Raw genomic sequence first — 21715 nt, forward strand, 5'->3', positions numbered from 1 at the left:
TTTCCATCATGTATTTATACATGTAAAATAGACATTTTTGGAAATGAAGTCAATGAATCAATACCCATGAGAGAGGAGAAGCCGTGTGGTCCAACAGTGGACACGGCTCAGTGTTGATGAGTCCCAGTTTCACAAAGCCACTCATGGCAGAGGAGAAGCCCTGCAGACACATGCAACAAATAACGTGTTGGCTCTGGAAAACAGAGGCTACAGTGATCTTTACAACTGATCAGCATGAATACCTTGAAGCGCAGAGTTCCTCTGATCAGCGTGTGCGCGGATTCAATCCCATACGGCTGGGCGTACTTGGTGCTGTCTCGGTTGGGAAAGCCTTCCAGGCTGAAACCGGGCATGAAGTCCATGGGCTTTGTGACATCTAAGAGAGCACCGCCAGGAGGAACACTGACAACCTGAGCAGTAAAGGATGGACAGTTTTGTGTACTAGATTTTTACATGCTTTTCTTGGTGTTCTAAATGTTTTTATTGCATTTTTTTTTAAAGCTTCTATGTGATTGCTACAGAATTACAGAGGAGATTTTAAAGTGAGCCTGCGTCACCTGGTTGTCTTTTAGATAGATGGCCGGACTGATGGTGTTAAGCAGGACACCGTACGGACTCCAGCTAAACTTATAACGCAGTGGGTTGTCGGAGCACTCTGGAGCAGGAAGACCACCACAAAAAGAGCTGTAAGACTCCACCTGTAAAGAAACAGTGTTTTAAATTTGGAGTAACTACAAGAACACCATGTGACTTGACCAAATGTTCACAGAGGAGACCGTTAAGTGAAAATGAACATTCAAAAAGCTGTGAATGATAGCTGAGGTCTGTCAATATGTCTTCCAGACGTGGTGATGAGCGCACCAATGGTGCGACAGTATGTCATTCTATTGCAAATACCCATCAACACATCCAACTGGTAAACAAACATGAGTGCATGCATGCAATACCTACAGTGCAACCGTCTGCCTTGGCCTGGTCGATGCACTCCATGGCCAACATGTGATCAATGCCAGGGTCCAGACCCATCTCATTGACGATGGTGATGCCAGCATCTTCGGCACTTGGGAAACAACAGCCAATCATGGTGAAGCCTCGTGCATATATTAATGAACTCAAACAGAGGTAGTTAAAAATCCAACAAAGTCAAAAAAGATCATTTCAAAGGGCTTTTAAATTAATCTGAATGATTCACCCACAAATCTGTTTCTTAACTTGACTTTCACAGCGGTTTTGTTGAATTTCGAATGTATTTAAAACACCTCTTCTATGAAGAGCATGTTTTTAATTTAATTCATTTTGAATTTTTGGGGGGAACGAAAAGTCAAATATTTTTGGATGATACAACTGTTCTGCTGTAATTATTAAGAAAGATCCTTACCCTTTAAACAGTTTAACAGTCTTTTACCATTATTTCTTATATATTGTATAAGACTTTTCCGTTTGTTCATAAAAAAAGGAAAAAAAAACAAACTATGAAACGCAAGATTGGTCAACCAAAGATCAAACCGTGTCATCATCAGTTTCGCTCAACAGAATAATATTCACAGTTGTATGGATAATAGTTAAGTTGTTTAATGAGAAGGGAAATGTAGTTGCATAAACGGTTTAACAATCAGAACAACTGTAGCAGCCGAGGACTATTGTTCTGAATGACGGCGTGGTTTGACCAATCAGCGGAAAGCGAATATTCAAGCGGTTTATTCATCCTTCTACCACTGAACATAGAAGATAAAAAATAAATAATAATAATGAAAAAAAAGTAGTTTTTCTACTTTAAATTTGAAAACAAAAACGAATGACTGCACAGATAAAGAACGATGACAGAATTGTCATTTTTTGGGTTATCTAAAATAAAATAATTTTCCAAGAAACAGGAAGTTCCCTACCTCTTCTGAAGCTCCTTCATGGCGGGGCTCAAGTAACTGGCGGTCACCATGTTCACCTTCATTTTAATGCAGTGCTTGGCTACTTGTGGATGAAATGAGTAAGGCAGCATGCTAGACGCCAAAAACAACAAATAAATGTCAGTTGTTGGCCTTTTAAAGTGTATATTAAAGTAGAATTTCTCATGTCAATGCATAATAAAGTGAATGAAGTTTCTGGTTATGCCTGATGACGATGTCGTGATCTTTGATCAGAGACTCGAGGTGTCCTTCCTGGCTGGTGATGTCCAGCATCACGGGGATGGTGTTGGGATACTTGGCTGCCATGTCCTCAGCCTGATGCAACAGATTTGAAGCTGCAATGCGAAGATCACAGGAGATTTAAGGACTGCGACAGTAATTTCTACACTGCAGTAACACAGCATTCCAGATGGATTTTGCGACGGGAACATACCCACTGTGACCTGAGTGCCAGCGTCCCTGGTGAGATACTCGATAACTGGCCCAGACACATAGCCTGCGCCCAGCAACAGCACCCGCTTCATCCCTCCCTTCTTTAGGATTTGCTCCGATTCCCTGTTTGCCAGATGGTACAGCCATTACTACACACACACACACACACACACACCCCTTCTCACTGGCCAAGCAATCTGTGAAATCACAAAACATATCCTGCTGGATAGTGATGTTAAACCGATTGAAAGGGATGCAAAACCCACAAAAGGACACAGACGATATTGTAGGATTGTCCAGGACATGAAATCAAGAAAATGTAAAACACACCAAAGGTTCATTTTTCATTTTATCACAATATCATCACACCATAAACACATACAAATCATCAAATGGCATTTTAGGAGCAGGGAGAGTGTATGATGAAGAAGAAAAAAAAACAAAAAAACACATGCACATATTCACTGTACTTCTAGATTGTCCGGTTCTCCAGTCAGAATATAATCAAAGCAAATCAACGTTTTGCTCCGCGAGTCTCCCGGGAGACACATGTGATCCAAGCACCCCGTCGCTCAGCCTAATTGGATCTGATGCGGCACATGAGCAAATATGTAACACTTAACCCCCCACCACCTGCATGCCTTTTTCAAAATACCATTAAACTAGACATTCATAACCACTAAATATGTGTTTTAGATCTCTTTTTTTATCTCTTAGAACTATTTTGCGGTACTCTTACAAAGATCATATAATGAGGTGCATTAGCTCATAAAGCATTTCAATAAGAGGTTTGTCACACAGTTAAAGGGTGTTTAACCATTTTAGCAACCATTTGAGCATTTAGCAACCATTTGAGCATTAACCATTTAAAAAAAAAGTTGGTCACATGGATTGACCAACCGAAACTTCTGTGTGAGCTGTACTTTTTTTTTTGCCTGCAAAATGATGAAATATTAATGCATCGTCTTTTTAAACCTGACATTCCAGCCAGAGGCAGAAGATGCGTAGTAAAAATAAGTAGTTTACGCAATGCTCATATTTATTTTTTATAATAACACTAAAATGTTATAAAATAAATTAATAACGAATACAGTATTTTTATAACAATAAATATTTTCATACTTTAAATGTAAATGTAAAACAACAATATATTAAAAATTATAAATGAAGATTATAAATTATTTTTACAACACATTTTTTTTTAAATGTATATATATTTTTAAAATGCATACATTATATATTTTAAACACTAAATATTTTAATACTAATAACATTTTTAAAATGATCCATTTAAAACAAATTAAACCATAATAAGCAATCATTTTGTCTATATTGCACAAAGTATCTCCGATCAAAGCACAGTACAGTAAGATATTCTTAGATACAAGGCAAAGACTCTCTAAGAAGATTTCAGGACAAGAACAAAATCAAACCAAGTCAAATGGTGGGTCTTTAAAGCTTTCCATTGATTAAATGGAGGTCAGTGTTTGCTTGTGTGCGGCTTCATTAAGTATAGACCACATTGAACACTTGCTAATTCAGTCTAGCGTTTTGTCGTCTGGTTCTTCACCCTTGAGTGAGACAGAAGTGGCATACAAGAGCTCTATCAGAGTGTTTCGAGAAAGACGTGTTGACTGCGGGAGGCGCAGGAAGCTTTGATTATGCCTTGAAAAGGGATCGTGTTATTCCATTTAATGAAAAGGATTCAAAAACTAGATATAATCAATTAACGAGCATGAAAAGATATTTGGCTCGTGAAAAGTGAAGCTTACCTTGGAGAATAATTGAACTTAAGATACTTAAAAATAACTAATGCATTGATTTCTTTTTCTGGCATGCAAAAAATTCCAAGAACAAGAGTGAGTGGGAGAGACTGTGGCTGCGGTGAGAGAATAAGATCATGTACCCATGAGAGAACGTGACGTGTACTCTAGCCAAGCAAGGTGTTATAGCAGTGCAGAGTACAGGAGGCACAGGAGGCCAACTCTGTGTCTGAACAAAACAAACACGGTCAGCAACTCTCTTCTCTACGTGTGTGAGGTTTAATGTTTCAAAGTCAACAAGGGAAAATTCATTAGCCTGACAAAAATGAGCTAAACAGGTTTGGTGAAACTCCTGTTTCGGTGAGTTTTGTACTATAAAAAAACAGTCTCAGATATTATAGAAACATTTACATGATCATCCAAAAGCATCAACATGTGTCACTTTCACAAAAGCGTTTGGCATCTCTATTTAAGGTGACCATAGTTACAAGTAATTTATAGAGTGAACTAACCCTAACTCTATAGTAAGTACATGTGGTTATTTAATATTACTTATTTTTTAAACCATAATAGTGCTGAAAATAGTGTTTTTTTTATTTATTTATAAATAGCCATAAAATGTCTGCAAATGTACACTGGTGGTCAAGTTTGGAATAATTAAGTTTTTTATGCTTGTGATAAGGCTCACCACAGATGAATTTATGTAATAAAAAAAATATATATATATAAATACAGTGAAATATTTTTACATTTTTAAATAACTTTTCTACTTTAAAATATTTTAAAAAATTTAGTTATTTCTGTGATGCAAAGCTGAATTTTCAGCATCATTACTCCAATCTTCAGGGTCACATGATCCTTCAGAAATAATTATGAACAATTATTATTTCCTTTCAACAATACTGAAAACAGTTTGTTAAAAACCGTGTTTGTGGAAAGTGTGAATGTTTTTTTTTCACGATTCTTTGATGAATAGAAAGTTCAAAAGAACGGCATTAATTTGAAAAAAATATTTTGTAACATTATAAATGTCTTTACTGTCACTAGAACCAATTAATGTGTGTCCTTGTTGAGTGAAAGTATTCATTTCTATTTTTCAAATAAGATCTTACCCCAAACTTTTAAATGATAAAGTTAATAAGAGTTCCTATATAATAGTTTCCACAAAAATATTAATCAGCACAACGGTTTTCAACATTGATATTAATAATAATCTATCATATTAGACTGATTTCTGAAGGATCATGTGGCACTGAAGAATGATGTTGTAAATTCAGCTTTGCATCACAGAAATAAATTACATTTTAAAGTATATTACGAAAGAAAACAGCTATTTTAAATTGTAAAAATGCTTTGGTGAGTCTTTTCTTCTTCTTTATTGACCATCAGTGTAATTCCAATGACTTTTTGTAATTCCAAAAGTGTCCCCCTCCTGACATTTTCTAGAGGAAAAGGGTTGTATATCAGCCCGAGGTGGTTAATGTGCGTTCCTATCTTTTGCATATAAAAGTCTACATTCAGGCGTAACTGAAAGCATTTTCCTCTAGAAGGATAAAAGAGCATTTCAAGGCTACACAGGCTGTTGAGAGCTGGATTACGGCTATGTTTTTACCCGTCTTTCAACCTTTGGAGAAATCTTCTGAATGAGACTAACATCCTCCAAAAGGATGATGGCAAATTATCCAAAGCAATGTTAAAAGTACCATACTGAATCATATCAGACACATCACATCCACTGTCCAATCAGACAAAGGAGACTAAAAACACTTTCAGAGCTACAGTATACCACAAGACATATTGGATTCACTTCAAGAAAAGAAAAAAACATTCCTTACTTCCTTTCTCGAAGTTTCTGAATGTATTCAAACTTAGGCGTCAATTTCCCGTTGGACGTAATTACAGCCTAGAATGAGAAAAATAATGTATATAATACTACAAACAAACAGACTAAGTGCATTTGTAAACACCACGGCATATAAATACGGCAATCATTTAGTACCAAGGTTACGCATCATTCATAAATGAATTCAGAATACTTCACATTCACACTCAGTTCAGTTTTGAATTTGAGTTTGATTTGCTAATAAAACGCATTTATCGGACTTATTAAAATTCAATTAAAACTTTTATTCAGCAAGGATGCAGTAAGTTGATAAAGAAAAGGCAGTAAAAACATTAATAATGTTACAAAAGATTTTTATTTTAAATAAACGCTGCTCTTTTGAACTTTCTATATCAAAGACTACTGAAATTTTTACGGTTTCCACAAAAATATTAAGCAGCACAAAAGTTTTCAACATTAAAATCAATGTTTCTTGAGATCAGCAAATCAGCATATTAGACTGATTTCTGAAGGATCATGTGACGCTGAAATTTCAGCTTTACATCACACAAATTATTTGAAATACATTTTTAAATAATTTTATAGAAAAACATTATTTTAAATTGCAGCAATATTTCACAATATTACATAAAGCACAAGCATAACGGAGTTATTTTCAAAACCATCAATATATCTTACTGACCCCAAACTTTTAAACGACGTGTATATGTGGAAAAAACTTTTTTCAATTCTGTTCGGCGCTGCTATGAACTTAAAATCTCCATAGTGATCGAAGATGTGCCCTTTACCTCGAATTCATCAGAAATTTGTATTTCAGATTTCCAGGCTTTAGTTCCATACTGGAAATCAATGGATGTATGGATGGACTCCAGCTGAAATGCTGCCCGTTTAGCTCTGATTCAAGTTTTTCCACACATTTTTGAGTCTGCCTTCTGCGCACGAACACAACTCAGACGAAGCATTGCTCCACGGTTCAAAAGTAATTTAGTAGGGAAAAATACACTTACGTCTCTGACTTGTGGAGAGAAATCCTCTTCCTCTAGAGCTCTGGTGGCGTCTGATGGGAGCTGTGGGACAAAGCCTACCATCACAAATCTGATCAAATATTCACATATTAAATCTTCAACAAAAATGCTAAAGTTTCTCAGTCCGAACCAGACCGTCACATGTTCAAAGCAACCCTCTCCAGAGCAAAGCTGTTGGGTAATTACTCACCACCCTGTGTCATATCTTACCATCTCCCAGATGTAAGGGAACAGTCGGTCACCAAAATACTCAGTCGCCTCAATAGGCAGCTGGGCGGGAAGATTATCGATGGAGCACATGAGAATGCCGTTACCTTCCACGCTGCACAGAGATACACGCAAATCAGAGGAGGATTTTATAATGAACATGTGATGCTAGAGTGTTGCTACGCTGTCGATGTTAATCCATATCCAGGTGTTGATAAATGGCCCACATCCAAATCTCTATGGCTACGTTCACAATGCGAGCATTAAGGCTCAATTACGATTCCTGAAGGCCTCAATTTTTGTATAGCTGTTCACATTGTTGTTTTAAATGTGGCCAATATCAAAATGGCCAATTGATCCACATGAACAAAAGGGCAAGGATGTGAAAAAAAAAAAAAAAAAAACTGTGCCAAAGAGCAAGATCTACGCAAGTCCACGTCATTTTAACCACAGACGATGCCTTGAACCTGTAGTTCTAACCACACAAGTTTGCAATGCTGTTTGCGAATATTAGTTGGAACGATGGTTTTGGGAAACGCCAAATCATTCAACTATGTTGGTAACAACGGAGCTGCGAACATAGTTAACAATGCTTTCGAGAAAAGCACCCCTGGTTTGTTGTATTTAATAAATGTATCGCCATATCAACTTCTCAAGGCTTTTTCATGGCAGATACAAAAATTGAACATTCAACAATATAATATAAAGCAGAAGCTATTTACACTAAATTAAAACAGTATGTTCTTTGCACTAAGTGTAAATTGTGTGGGAGTGGAAGGTTCTGCGCATGATCGACTGACTACGCGCAAATGAATGAACACAGGCACAACCGAGATCATTTCCATAATGACTAATGCAATCTACCAAGAGGGCAAGTTAGCATCCGATTTAAGGTGCTTTTTGATGCTAATACCAGTAAATGAATGAGCGCAAACCTTAGTAAATCACCTTGCATGATTCATTTAAATACTCTCCTCCCATAAATCTTCTCCTACAAATGCATAACATAAGCCGCAAAAATAAGCCTGTCCATGACTTTTCAGTGCTAATTTTTCACAGCATGACTATAGAAAATGCTGTTGGCGCAAACTGTTAGCAAATCCAGCCCTTACTGCTCCCGGTATGAAGGTATGCTTCAGGTCTCAATGTACTACGTTTTTCTGGGTCCATCTTACAAAATAATTCCTCAAGCTTGTTGTCTCAGGATAATTTGGTCACCCAAATCTCTATAACATTCCAGTCTCTGGATATGACTCCGTCCTTCATTGAAAGTCAATGGGACATTTTGCTTGATTTGTTGTCCTCAAGACGAAAAAGAAAAGTTTAATGTTCATTGTTAGGGGTTAGTTCAAGTGCCACACCTGTCACGGTCGATATGCTGGTTGGCATCATACATGCAGAAGGGTTTCTCAATAGTGGTACACTCTGTCATGAACTCAATGGAGCCGCCCGTGTCCGCAGAGATGTCGCAAATGGCCATTAACCTGAAATTCACAGATGATCAGATGTGCCTGCTTCTTCAGAAGGGTCAAACCAATTGCTTTTATGATATTTTATGGTCATTTTGAAGACCAATATTAGACGCTCACTTGTAGGGAAGTGCAGGGCAGCCGTGATCAGGTGACGATGATGCGGGTATAACGGGTCTGATCAGCCGCTGGGCGTCCAGTCGCCGCAGGAGTCTGGGTGTGTGAGGGTCCCAGTATATGCCGTTTATCAGACAGGTTGTGTAAGGGGCCACCTGTGCAAACACAAGACTTTTCTAATGCATTTCAGTCGCATTTACTTTTAAAACACTGCAGCCAGCGAAACGTCAGCAAAATTTAGTGGGCAAAAAGGTCTATTTTCTATTGTCAATAATGTAGTGTAGTATGAAGCACAGCTCAGTTTTGGCCTCTAGTTCATAAACGCCAGAGCCCCCGAATGAGCCTGGGTTCTCCCAAGGTTTTTTTTTGCTCCATTGGGTCATCTGATGGAGTTTGCCACTGTTGCCTTTGGCTTGCTCAGTTGGGGATATTCAAATGAAATGACCCATCATACCATTGATCAGCTCTACCAATCTTGATTGTCTTTTTTCATGAATAAACAAACACTGTGATGTTGTCTTGATTGATACTGTGAAGCAGCTTTGATACAATCTGTATTGTGAAAAGCACTATATAAATATATTAGACTTGACTTGACTCAGTCAGAAGTTACTTTTAAACCAAGCAGCTCTCAATGTGAAGAATCAGTGTGATCACTTTACAAAACATGTATAGAGAATTTTTCCTAAATTCCCAAACGTGTGTATTCCTATTAAAATGACTGTATTTCGGCCACGATGGTACATGTGACCGCACCTTAAGACATAGGGACATGGTGAACCAATAGGCTGCCTGGTAGATTTCTTGTGTGAACTCACGGTCTTCCTGAAGTTCGATGTGTAAAGCTCAGGATGGTATTCATACTCCAGGGGGTCGTAGAGTCCATCGCTCTTCCTCATCAGGTGGTGATGTCTGCTGATCACTGTAGCGTACACTTTAGACATGTCTGCAAAGAGGATTATCATGAAACAATTTGCAAACACAGCAAAGTGCCAATTACTTGCAAACAGCTCACATGACAATCCGATTATTTTATGTGTAACTGAAAATTACTAGGAAACAGTAGCCATACCTCCACTCTCAGAGACTTCTTTCAATTCATGAGGTTCCACGTACTCACAGGGTAGCTCGTTGAAAATTTCTTGGGCGCCCTGGAAAGGAAGCATTTTAATTTTTATAACAGTAACACGTTTTTGCCTTCCACTGCACTGCTTTCCCATTGTTGTTCTATGCAACTAAGTAACTATGTCTCAGTTTGTCAGTAACACTCTGTTTAGTTTGAGTCTCCTTCTGAAAAGCACAATGTGCTCTGATTGGTTGGCTGGACCAGTGTGTTGTGATTGGTTAACTCCTTCGTTCGAGTGTGTTTTGGAAATGTCCCAACCCTTACCATAACTGCAAGTTTCAACTAATGGAACACAACTAGGCCTTGAACGACCTTTACTCTATCATTAAAATAAGGGATATTGTGATTGTTTGTTCCCGGAAGAAGCCTCAATTCTATTCCCGAGTTGTTTCAGGTAGTTCAGAAACAATGTGCACTGATTTAGAGAATAACTCCCTTGGCCTTTGGAGTGACTTTGTAGACTTTTTCATGTCAAAAACAGCAATATTACACACTAAAGAAAGTTGAAAAAGTAAAAAAACATAATAGGTCCTCTTTAATAATATTACCTTAGACACATTGCCGGTGCCAGTGAAGACAAATGTGAGAGGACCAATGGACCTGGGCATCAGACCTAAGGATATTTCATACCCACAATCCCTCACTGCTTGGATGGCCTGGCTGACGTTTCTGTAGTTGTGCGCCATACCAATGTGCTGTCAAGTGATGAATATTAAAACATATATATCCAAAATGTTTAGTTTTAAACAATGAAACTGAACTAAATAACCAAGAACCAACAATCAAGTAGCACATATAACAGTGTATGTGCCAAGCATAGACATTAAAATAGAAGTGCAATTCAAAAATGAATACCATAAATGGGGTGTGGTGTCCAAGGGCAAGAAAACGCAGGCCCAGACCGTGTAAAATATTAATCATTCCTGTAAAAAACACAGACATCATGTTTACAGATTTACACTACTATTCAAAAGTTTGCGTTTGCTAAGATTTTTATATGTTTATTCTAAGATTTTTCTTTTGTTTGATCATTAATACAGTAAAACAGTAATATTGTGAAAAGTGAATAGAAATTAAAAATAGAACTGTTTTCAATTTTAATACATTTATGAAAATGCTATTTATTCCTGTGATGCAAAGCTCCATAACTCCAGTGTTCAGTGTCAAATGATCTTTCAGAAATCAGTCTAAAATGTTGATTTGATGCTCAAGAAACATTATTATTATTATTAATATTTTTGAGGAAGCCATGATTCTTTTTAAAGATTCTTTGAGTTCAAATGAGCAGAATTTACTGAAATGGAAATTTTTTGCAACACCGTCTTTACCGTTACTTTTAAACAATTTATTAAATTATAAAAGTAATAATTTCTTTAAAAAACACTTAACTTTTAAACAGTAGTGTGCTTTATCTAAAAATAGAAATATTTAGCTTTCCTTGGTCTCCATCCACTTTTATTGGAAAATAGGAGCTTGGACATTCTGCTAAATGTCTCATTTAATGTTTCTTGAGGGAAGTTCAATCAGGCGAGTTTAGAACAAACTATGGGTGAGTAAATGACCTCAGAATTAGGGATGGGGAAACGATTAATCGCATCCAAAATAAAAGTTTGTGTAGTGTAGTGTGTATAATTAATTTGTATATATAAATACCCACACATGCATGTATATATTTAAGAAATATGTGCATGTATATATTTTATATATATTTATTCACAATTAATATTATATATAAATATACATATTTGATATATTAATAACACATTTTTCTTAAATATATACATGCATGTGTGGATATTTATATATACAAATTAATTATACACACTACACACACATATATTATGTAAACACAAACTTTGATTTTGGATGCGATTAATCGCGATTAATCATTGCCCATCCCTACTCAGAATTTTTTGGGTGAACTATCCCTTTAACTCAGGTGACTTAGGTTATACAGTCAAAAAGTCCCATACCGGCAACACCAGCCCACTGTCCAAACGCTACAATTCTGAAACCATTGGCGTCCACCATTTTTTCATAATCCATGAGTCGAACTTCCTAAAACGGAAAGGGGATATAATGACATAAGTATCTTGTGAAACCTGCTCCTCTTGAATAAACATTTCCAAAATACGCATGACGCATGAGAGAGTATTGCAGGTGGTTATCAGTGTAAATACTGTCCTTGACCATTTTCATTCTATAAAGAGACTTTCACCTTTTTGAGAAGGTCGTCTAGGAGCCCCATGTTTGCCTCTTGTGCTTTAATTGTGTGAGAGAAGAAGGCATAGGTCTTGCGGGGGTACACCTTTTCCTCCGGGGGTCTTTTCACACCGATGATGAGAGAAGCCTCTGAGATGTCCTCCTGGATAACAGCTCCTGCTTTTTCATAGTACTGAGAACAGAAACGGTCTTGTTTCATTCATCAAAATATCACAAATATCAAGTGGGGAAGGAAACATTAAGGGCCCTTAAAAGTGAGGTGAACAAAAATAGAAATGTATTATAGTGGAATGGGGATAGTTGCAACATCTTAAGTCATTATTTATTTTATTTAAAGGGTTAGTTCACCCAAAAATGAAAATTCTGTCAGTATTTACTCACCCTCATTTTGTTCCAAACCTCTATGTGTTTATTTGTTTTGCTGAACACAAAGGAAGATATTTATAAGAATGTTTTAATAAAACAGATCTTATTCCCCATTGACTAGCATAGCATGTAGTTTTTCCTAGTCAATGGGGAATGAGATCTGTTTGATTAAAACATTCGGTAACACTTTATAATAACTACACGCTAATAATCATTAGTTAAGAATGAGTAAACAGTTAATTCATCATTCATAAAGCATTAATAGACATTAATAAGCAGTTTATAAATACAGCCAAAAAATGCTTTCTTCTTGATTTAAAAGCATATCTATAATTTGTTTAAAATATAATTTATTTGTTTATAAAGCATTTAGTGGTCAGTTAACTATGTTCGTGAGTTTATCTAAAGAGAGAACTATTCATGCCATGTAAAGCATTTATAAAGGAGATTTAAAGGCTGTTAAATATGTCTATGTTCTGTATCACTGTGTTGTGTTTGTTACAGTTTACTGTTTAGAAGATTGATGAGCCTTTAAATCGCCTTTATAAATGCGTTACAAAGCATGAATTGTCCTCACTTTACATGAGCTCACAAAATAGTCAGCTGACCACTACTAAACGCTTTATAACTACCTTTACTACATTTACTTACACTTTCTAAGTGATCTTTTTTAAGAAGAACTCTTAAATAACTGGTTTGTAAATAATGCTATACTTCATTTAGAAATCATGAATTGATCATTAACAAAGTATGAAAATACAATTATTAAACGCATTCCTTATAAATCAAGAAAAAAAGCATTTATAGCTTTATTTATAAACTGCTTATTAATGTCTATTAATGTTTTATAAATGATGAATTAACTGTTCATTCATGCTTCAGTCGCTAATAAAATAAGAACAAATAAAACAATTAAAAGCAACAGCTCAAATACAACAGAAAAAATAAACACAAATAACAACAAATAAACTGTGTTTTAAGTTTTTTAAATAAGTCTAACAGTATTCAGGTTCAGAAATTGATGAATCAAACGTAAAATAACATGACATATTCACTGTATGATTAATTATAGATAAATCATTGTTAGATCTAAAAAAGTAATTGAGTCAAGAAAGAGCACTGAGTGATTTTCTCTATCTTTTGTTGTTTGATTATCAGCAGGCTTATTAGGCGGCTGTCACTTTAATACCAAATGCACTAATCCAATATAATGTTGCACATTTTTACATTCAGTTAAGATATAAACTGACAGTGTTTACGTGAATATTCGTCAAGACAGGCATTTGAAATACTTTTGCAGTGTATTTTTCCATTCGAGCCCAAGCAGACGTGAAACAATAACAAAAAATAATAAGTGGCCTGTGAAAGAAATGTGGCAGTCAGCGACTCACTCTGTCATGGATGGCCCGTCTGTTGGAGGGCTGCACGAGCACCTTGTGTCCAGCCGCTGTAATCTCCTTGACGTGTCGTGGTGCCAGGGGTGCACGTCTCTCCCACACGTTGACATCCTCGCGTCGGATGGCTATGATGCTCTTAGGATTCTGCTGGTGGTGATGGAGATGCTGAGACCTCCGCTGACAGCACATGCAGACCCTAAACCCCCTGCCCTGGCTCCTCACAAGACGCAGCATGACTGGACCAGTTTCCAAAACACACAGGTTACAACTATTACACACATCTGAAAAAAAATCACACTTGAGAAATGTTGAGCAACAGAAGTGCAAACATAAAAATGAGCCGAGAAATGTTGAGAGTAACAGAAGTGCAAACATAAAAACGAGCCAAGAAACGCAGTCTATGGTTTGCAAAGGAGAGGATTGCATTTGAACCAAGCTCAAGTCAAGTTTTATTTTTATATTGCTTTTCATTTTGTTTAAACAACGTTCAAACTGAAAATAAATACATAAATTAATGAAACGATACTTAATACCTGCAATTTGTAAGCCTTGGATGAAACGGATAGGATAATATATATTAAATACTCAATATTTTACAATAATAGCAGCAATGCTAGCTGTTTCATTAATGAGGACTGAACTTAAAACTTAAAAATAACACAATAAATTATGTCCTAAATAATATTTCTGTGTGCATGTATGTTTGTGTTGTGTGTGTTTATTTTAGTTTTTTACTTATCACAAAACCAGCTAAAACTAATGCACAATTTCTGTACATGCTGGACATGTGCGGTCATTCCTTAAGTTTAACTTATATCTTAGTTTTCCTTTAACTTAAGTTTAAAGAGTAGTATACCGGTATGTCATATGGTCACATGAAACCAGTAACTGACCTGAAATGTAGGTTTTCAGACTAGTTTGCACTGCTCAAGGGGCATTTTTTCACACTAAAAGCTGTTAAAATGGGAATCTGCTTAATTGGAAGACTTACATTTTCAGATATGCAACATAAATGCATTTAAAATGTGTTACTAGCAAACAAATAATTAGTATTTAGACTATTGAACCCTACATATGCCCTATTTAATAGGGTAAGTTATATTTAGGTTTCTATTTATAAACCATATTACAACTTTCGAAAAATACTGTAAACCTTTCTGTTAAAATGGTCTTTTTGTTATTTAGTTTGAAACCAACATATATAAACCACTCTTTGAATAACAACAAGCATTTAGGCAAACAGAAATTTGCCTCAAACCCTCAGAGTTCTTGAGTAACTAGTAACTTACTAGGCGAATGGATGATATCCTGCAGTTTAGAAGCAACAAGTGTTTCACTGCAGCTTTGGCACACGACATCACCTACCTGTACTCTTTTAGCAGTTTCCCTGGACCTACAACGTGAGTCCGGTTGAATACTCTCATTAACGTGAAGCGCAATGCACAGGGGGTTTATATATATAAATTATCGCTTCGGCTCTTATGAGTGACAGTGTCGCGTAAACGTGAATGGCAGAAGAATAACGCCACAGGATTGACCTGTTTGTTGTTCCAAGACTACGGGCAAATAACGTGGCGCTAACTAGCCCTATCCATGCGGTATAGATTCCAGCACAAATATTTGTTTACGCCTGAAATGCCGAAGTAATCTGAGCCCGTGATTAGTTCCCACCAATCCCGACTCAGAACGAGGATCGGCCTCCTCGCGTGCCCTTGACGTCGCGTCGCAGCTTTATGACTACAGAGTGAGGACACAGACCCCTCCCCTTTCGCGCGCTCTCTCTTCCGCAAGAGCGATGACGAGTAAAAAGAGGCTATTTCGCTTTTATTTTATTTTTTTTATTTTTATTTTTTTTAAATTCAAGTTTAGAAAAAAAATGTGCTGCGGTGTTATTATTTAAACAACAAGCTATTAATGTTAAATACATTTAAAGTTCCTGGAGTAAATAAAATATGTTTCAATAAAAACACTGTTCACACCAGACTACAATTGTTTTAACTGGTCTCCCAATGAAATAGCTTGCTGGTAAAACATCTTGCCGACCAGAAACCAGCTTGGCAAAGACCAGCAAATCAGCTAGCTTAAGCGGGTATTTTTTCAGTCGTTTTCAGGGAACGAGAACCTACAACACGACTTGGTCTATAACTGAATGTATACATGTAAACGTTTCTGAAATGAAATATTTAGGACATAACAGAGCAATCGCAATGCAATATGCAAATAAATGCAAGAAAAAAAACTAATAGCAATTATGTCAGCACGCAAAAGAAATGCAAATAAAATGCATTTTAAGTCAACGAGACTAGTTTTCCTTAAATTGTCTTACACATAATAGCAATTATGTCAGCACGCAAAAGAAATGCAAATAAAATGCATTTTAAGTCAACGAGACTAGTTTTCCTTAAATTGTCTTACACAGTATCCTATAAAAACACCATTCATAATAATAATTATTATTATAAAAAAACTTAAATAATCTAGCGTACATAACCAGGAATTAAATTTAGAATTAATATTGAATTAAATTTTAATGTGCTCCGTTTAATTCAGTGTTAATTAAAATTAATTAGTAGACACCTGGATAAGAACAGTCTTGCACATAAATAATAGGGATATTTGGCGATTTGAGACGATTTGAGAAATATTGGGAGCTGTTCGGTCATGTGGTGCTGAAGTAGCCAATCCCAAAGTCACCCCATTCCTGCAGTGCCTCGAGAACTAGCCTATTTATTTGAATCACACCATTGGAATTTATAACCCAATGTTATAATCTTCACTAATAAAAGCTTTTTATTACACATTATAAGTAAAACATTACTAAATATTTACAAGTAGCCTTTTTGAATCTGATCAATTTCCTCTGAGCTCTGGTAACGTTTTGGCAGAAAAATTTTTGAGATATGAATCACAGCACGTTCAGTGGCATCGTTATTGCAAAGGCTCTTCATTTAATACGTTTATATATTTTTAGAGATTGTTTTCCTTTTAGTTTCGTCCACTAGAGGGAGCATTTCCTCCTCATATCGTGCGCACATCATCTTAACAGATAATGGTTCCTGCAATTCTTTTGGAACCAATAAAGAGTATCAGAATTATGATACTAATAATGGCATTTAGATTTTATTTAATTAACGTGAGATATCTGTCATTGCATAGACTTTAATGAATATTAGTTTGACAAGAAAGAATCACATCTGTTATTTCCAAGTGCGTCTTGGCTATAAAACGCAAAGTGCCTGTATTCACACAGAAAATAAAGCAATAAGATATGTTTTATTTATTTGGATTCCCTATCCCTTTATCATATGTTTTATAATCTTTTTGACAGATCAGATGTCATTGGAAATATACAACAAGCCTTGCATATATATTCACATTGATTTAACAAAACGTTTACAGTCGGCAAACAGTATAGTTAATACAAAGAACTGTATAAATAATAAACATATAAAATGGAGTTTCAAATACACAGCGGTCACGAGAATTAATGTTCCATATACGGGTTTCAATTACTCTCTTTAAGTAAATGACAACAGTACAGTTTCAAATAAATAGCCTAAGACTGTCGTTACCCTGAGAGTAAAAATAATCATGTAATAATCTACCATTCACAGACGAGCTTTAACAATGATGACGGTCGCTCAAAATTATACAAATCATTATGATAAAAAAATACATTAACAAAAAAAAAAAAAAAAAGTTGCATGCGCGATTTTTTCCCCAAAAAAAGTCAGAGGGGTTTTACGGACCCTCCATGTTTCCGGTGGGTGTCGGTGGTGAGCGGGATCCTGATGGGGAAATGTCGTGCAGTTTCCTAATGTGTTTTTTAAGATCAAAGTTCCTGCAGAAACCCTTCCCGCATGTCGGACAGGTAAAAGGCTTCTTGTCGTTGTGCGTGTGCATGTGAAATGTGAGGTTGTACACCTGGTGGAAGGCTTTGTTGCAGATATTGCACTTGAACTGTTTTTCCCCGCTGTGAGTCAGTTTGTGGTTCTTGTAGTTTCCTTGAAAATAAAACACGAATATGAGAAGCCAAACCCAATAAACAGGGCAGGAAAACTATACATCCAATACAACAATCTAAAATAATTGACTCATTGATAATATCAAGACTCATTTTTGATATGACTGCATTGCTTTAACTCATCAAAATAATAATATAAATAATACAATAATACAAATGCAATAATAAGACAATAATAATACAAAAATAATACTTTTTTTTTAAAGTTATACAAGATTCAACTCATTTTATTTAAGTCAGTTCAATGTAATTTAAGTCGACATGACTTTTAGATAACAAATTATAACAAATAAGCTTTAACAAATAGATATTATAAAATCCCTTTGACGACAGATACCTTTCTGATGAAATCCTTTCCCGCAGAATTCACAGATGAAGGGTTTGTATCCCGCGTGTATTCGTGTGTGAGTGTTGAGAGTGGAACTTCGGTTGAAAGCTTTACCACATTGGTTGCATTTATGCGGTTTTTCCTGTAAGCAAACGGAAGAAAATAGATTAAAAAAAATGTTTCACATATTTTACTTGACATTTTATCATGTAAGCCTAGGCCTAAATGTGGCTGATAAGCACTTACAATAGGCTACTGATAAATTATATTTTTTTAAACATTAAAACATTAACGTGATTATTATGAAAATGCCAATTATTATTTTTATTAGCCTATTTATAACTTAGCTATTTTTTAACATTATTATTATTATTAATAAGCCAATTATTCTATTATTAGTAGCCTATTTATAACTTTTTCGTAAGCTATACCTAACATCAATTTAATAGTTTTTTTTTTAAATTTTCTTATTATTTTATAGTTAAAAATAAAAAACGTAGGCTATGCTATCCATTAAACAAAACAACAACAACAAAAAATCCAAAAACGTCGTTAATAGGCTTTTTATTGAATATTTAAAGTGTAAATATCTAAGCCTATGCCATGCCTCCTTATATTCATTAAATTAAACATGTAAAGGGCATGATACGAACATTTATACATTCTGGTATATAGTTTTATTTTTATTAGCCTATACTATATATAAATAAACAAAAAACAAATATATGTTAATACATTTATTAGTAGGCTACATTGCCATTTCTATGATATTTTATTGGTAAATATAGCTTAGGCTATTTAGTATGATTAGCCCACTAAATTAATTTAAGATATTACACCAGCAGGTACAATGTAATTCTTTGTGAAATCATGTGCATAATTACCTGAGTGTGTATGATTTTATGGCGACACAGAGTGCTCGCCTGTCTGAATCCTTTGCCGCACACTTTGCACACGAACGGTCTCGCGCCAGTGTGAACCGGCATGTGACGCGTTAAATTATAGTGCGCGTTGAACACCTGAAAATGACAAACCGTGTTTAAAAAAAGTGGGCAACACATTGGCTAATCTGTGTTAAAACAGAGGATCAATCTCGCTCGTCTCACCTTGCCACAAACTTCACAGGTGAACACCTTTGGTTTGGTTTGAGGAGACCCGCTGTTTAATTTGGCCGCCGAGTTCTTGAACAGCTTCTCCGACAGGATGTGCGCGCTCTCCTTCATGTAATGGTGCAGGTGAGAGTGAGAAAGCTCCTTAAAAGACACGCCTGGAGGACACCTGTCCGCGGCGGCGCCCGCTTTGCTCTTCTCCGAGGAAAACAGGCTCTTCTGGCGCGCGTGCAGTGGCGAGTTGAGGAGGTACGACGCCATGGGGTGCAGGTTCACCAGACCCGCGTGAGGCGGACACGCGCCTTCCCCGCAGTTCAGGTAACACACGGCGGCGCCCATCGCGTGGAACGACGACTGGTTGACCACGCGCGGCCGGAAGAGTTTGTACTGTCCGATGGCCGGGGTCGCGTCTTGCTGCTCGTTCTTATAATTCAAACCGATGCTCAGCAGCTCGTTCGCGTTGTGTGAAAAAGCGTCAGGGTGGTCTAATCCGTTAATGTGAAGTTTATGCGGCGGCTCGCAGGCTAGCGGCATGAGGGGGATCATGCAGTGCAGCGGGGCGGGAGGCTGCTTGGGCTCCGCTTTCCCCACGGGAGCGTGGAACAAGTTGGGGAACGGTATCGACTTTGGCTCGGGCGTCCTTGCCATAATCCTTTCGATCGAAAAAGCGAGAGGTTTGGAGCTCGCGATCATGTTTCCTCCAGTTGGAGCCGAAGGGGCGCCGAATATTCCCGCTGAGTGGTACAGCGCGCTGTCCATGACTCGAGCGCAGCACCTGTACCTGTGTCCTCCTGTTCTAGATAAGTTTGATTCCTCTCAGTGACCCGCAAGAAAAGACATCATCAAGCGCAAAGCCCCCCTGGCTGCTCCGCTGCTTGTCAATTGCGGACAAACAGCACTTATGTCCGCCCAGGATTGCTCAATAAAGATTGTTTTGTCAATAGCGCAACTCAGGGCTCACCACGCGCGCGCGTCAAAGACACGTAAATCAGCCCAGATGCTCGATTTACTCAGGCTATATCAATCAGAGCGGCTTTTTCTCTCCCTCTCTCTCTCTCTCTCTCTCTGCACTTGTCCTCCACACTGCTGTGGGTGACTAACTCAAGAAGGTGCTCTTTATTAGCAATGTAAAGCGCTGGGCGAATCTCCGGTCTCCTCGCGCCTCGCTGTGACATCATTGTACCTCGCGCACGATGACAGGCGCGCGCATGCATCATGTTTGTCAACATTTGACATATGAAAACTTCATACTTCGAAACCGTATTTTTTTCCGGGGGTTGGACTAGAGAGCGACTTTTTATAATGCAACATAACTACTAGGCTACTTAATTTAGGACGTTACCGCTTTTTAATGCAATGTGCCGTGTATTGCATTGAAATGATGAACACAATGTTCATCTGAATGGACATTACAGATTATAATTGTTTGGATTTAGGGATTTTGTTTTTCGGTTTTTTCCCCGTTGTAATAATCTAATATTTAGCCTATTTTGTTTTTTTCCCTTAAACTGTGTAAACGGTTACGAACCATAGTCCATTGTATAAATCTAAACTTTTTTTTCCTTTTGGGATATCTTTTTTCTTTTTGGGAAATCATCTTGGATAATTAATGTGGTTCAAATAACATCATATTTTGAGTTTCTATTGATTAAACAAATCTCCTTCATTGTATTAACTCAAAATTGTAAGCAACCGGGTAATTTTTTAAACCAACAATAGCTATTTTTAAGGGTTGTTATAGGGGCTACTAATATATATGTGTATATATATATATATATATATATATATATATATATATATATATATATGAATTTCGTGGACGATCGCGTGTTAAACCTATTAAAAACATTATAATTCAAAATGGAAAATATATATTTTGCATTTTAATTCGAAAGAGCAAATTCTATATATTCAAATTCTATAATCTATATTCTATAAATTCTAATTCTATTCTTTAGACTATTACCCTAAAAACATAACGTTTAAAATAGGTTTTTAAATATGTTAAATGCAGCATATTTCCCTATTCATTTATATTTGTATGGCTACACAGTCTTATAATGTCACCTCAGGGGGCTGTTGGTCATGTATATGATCGTAATTTTACCCCATTTTAATTGGTTGAACTGTTTCAGCTCCAGTGTTAAATTAACAGCACCTGTTAGGCCCTATCTGATTTATAGCCTATGATGAAATGTAATTATTATAATTATTTGCATGCCATTAGTGAAACTTCACGCGACCATCCCATGGTTTTGCGCCACTTCACGCACACATCCAAAAAAAGATTATGGAAAAGCCTTATTTCGCCTCAGACGACCTTCGTTTCCCAACGCAAACTCGTGAGGACATTCATCTGGGAATTGTGCGCCAAACGAGAGG

General features: G+C 36.6%; 2 protein-coding genes across 3 annotated transcripts in view; both read right to left on the bottom strand.

Annotated features, from left to right (window-relative positions):
* The window catches only part of aass (aminoadipate-semialdehyde synthase), a 63289-nt gene extending 47747 nt beyond the window's left edge, over positions 1-15542 (bottom strand). Inside the window, exons 1-20 of one of the 2 annotated variants that reach the window (XM_039657747.2) lie at positions 15238-15542; positions 13867-14108; positions 12105-12281; positions 11860-11944; positions 10742-10809; positions 10435-10581; positions 9833-9911; positions 9579-9706; positions 8764-8915; positions 8536-8658; positions 7178-7289; positions 6950-7009; positions 5935-6002; positions 2338-2459; positions 2110-2239; positions 1887-1997; positions 952-1060; positions 558-698; positions 243-410; positions 65-160 (exon numbers count right to left, since the gene is read on the bottom strand). In XM_039657747.2, coding sequence (XP_039513681.2) covers positions 65-160; positions 243-410; positions 558-698; positions 952-1060; positions 1887-1997; positions 2110-2239; positions 2338-2459; positions 5935-6002; positions 6950-7009; positions 7178-7289; positions 8536-8658; positions 8764-8915; positions 9579-9706; positions 9833-9911; positions 10435-10581; positions 10742-10809; positions 11860-11944; positions 12105-12281; positions 13867-14106 — 2316 coding nt within the window. In that variant the 5' untranslated portion in view covers positions 14107-14108; positions 15238-15542. Of the gene's footprint in view, positions 1-64; positions 161-242; positions 411-557; positions 699-951; positions 1061-1886; positions 1998-2109; positions 2240-2337; positions 2460-5934; positions 6003-6949; positions 7010-7177; positions 7290-8535; positions 8659-8763; positions 8916-9578; positions 9707-9832; positions 9912-10434; positions 10582-10741; positions 10810-11859; positions 11945-12104; positions 12282-13866; positions 14154-15237 lie in introns of both variants that reach the window. The other variant, XM_089127916.1, reaches the window with a different exon arrangement.
* Positions 15543-17027: 1485 nt separating this feature from the next.
* Positions 17028-20617, bottom strand: fezf1 (FEZ family zinc finger 1). Its single transcript, XM_039657776.2, has 4 exons — positions 19331-20617; positions 19109-19243; positions 18234-18366; positions 17028-17876 (listed from the first exon to the last, which is right to left on the bottom strand). The coding sequence occupies exons 1-4, from the start codon at positions 20090-20092 to the stop codon at positions 17614-17616; spliced, it is 1293 nt and encodes a 430-aa protein (XP_039513710.2). The 5' UTR covers positions 20093-20617; the 3' UTR covers positions 17028-17613.
* Positions 20618-21715: the final 1098 nt, after the last annotated feature.

Source organism: Pimephales promelas, chromosome 25, assembly GCF_988280905.1.
Source record: "Pimephales promelas chromosome 25, fPimPro1.hap1.1, whole genome shotgun sequence".
Taxonomy (NCBI): Eukaryota; Metazoa; Chordata; class Actinopteri; order Cypriniformes; family Leuciscidae; genus Pimephales; species Pimephales promelas.

Bases quoted from the DNA above. Each gene is read 5' to 3' on its own strand.
- fezf1 (XM_039657776.2), bottom strand. From the start codon at position 20,092: ATGGACAGCGCGCTGTACCACTCAGCGGGAATATTCGGCGCCCCTTCG. The intron at 19,244-19,330 runs GTGAGACGAGCG...TGTCATTTTCAG, and splicing joins CCTGTGAAGTTTGTGGCAAG to GTGTTCAACGCGCACTATAA. The intron at 17,877-18,233 runs GTATCTGTCGTC...TTTATTTTCAAG, and splicing joins GAAAGGATTTCATCAGAAAG to GAAACTACAAGAACCACAAA.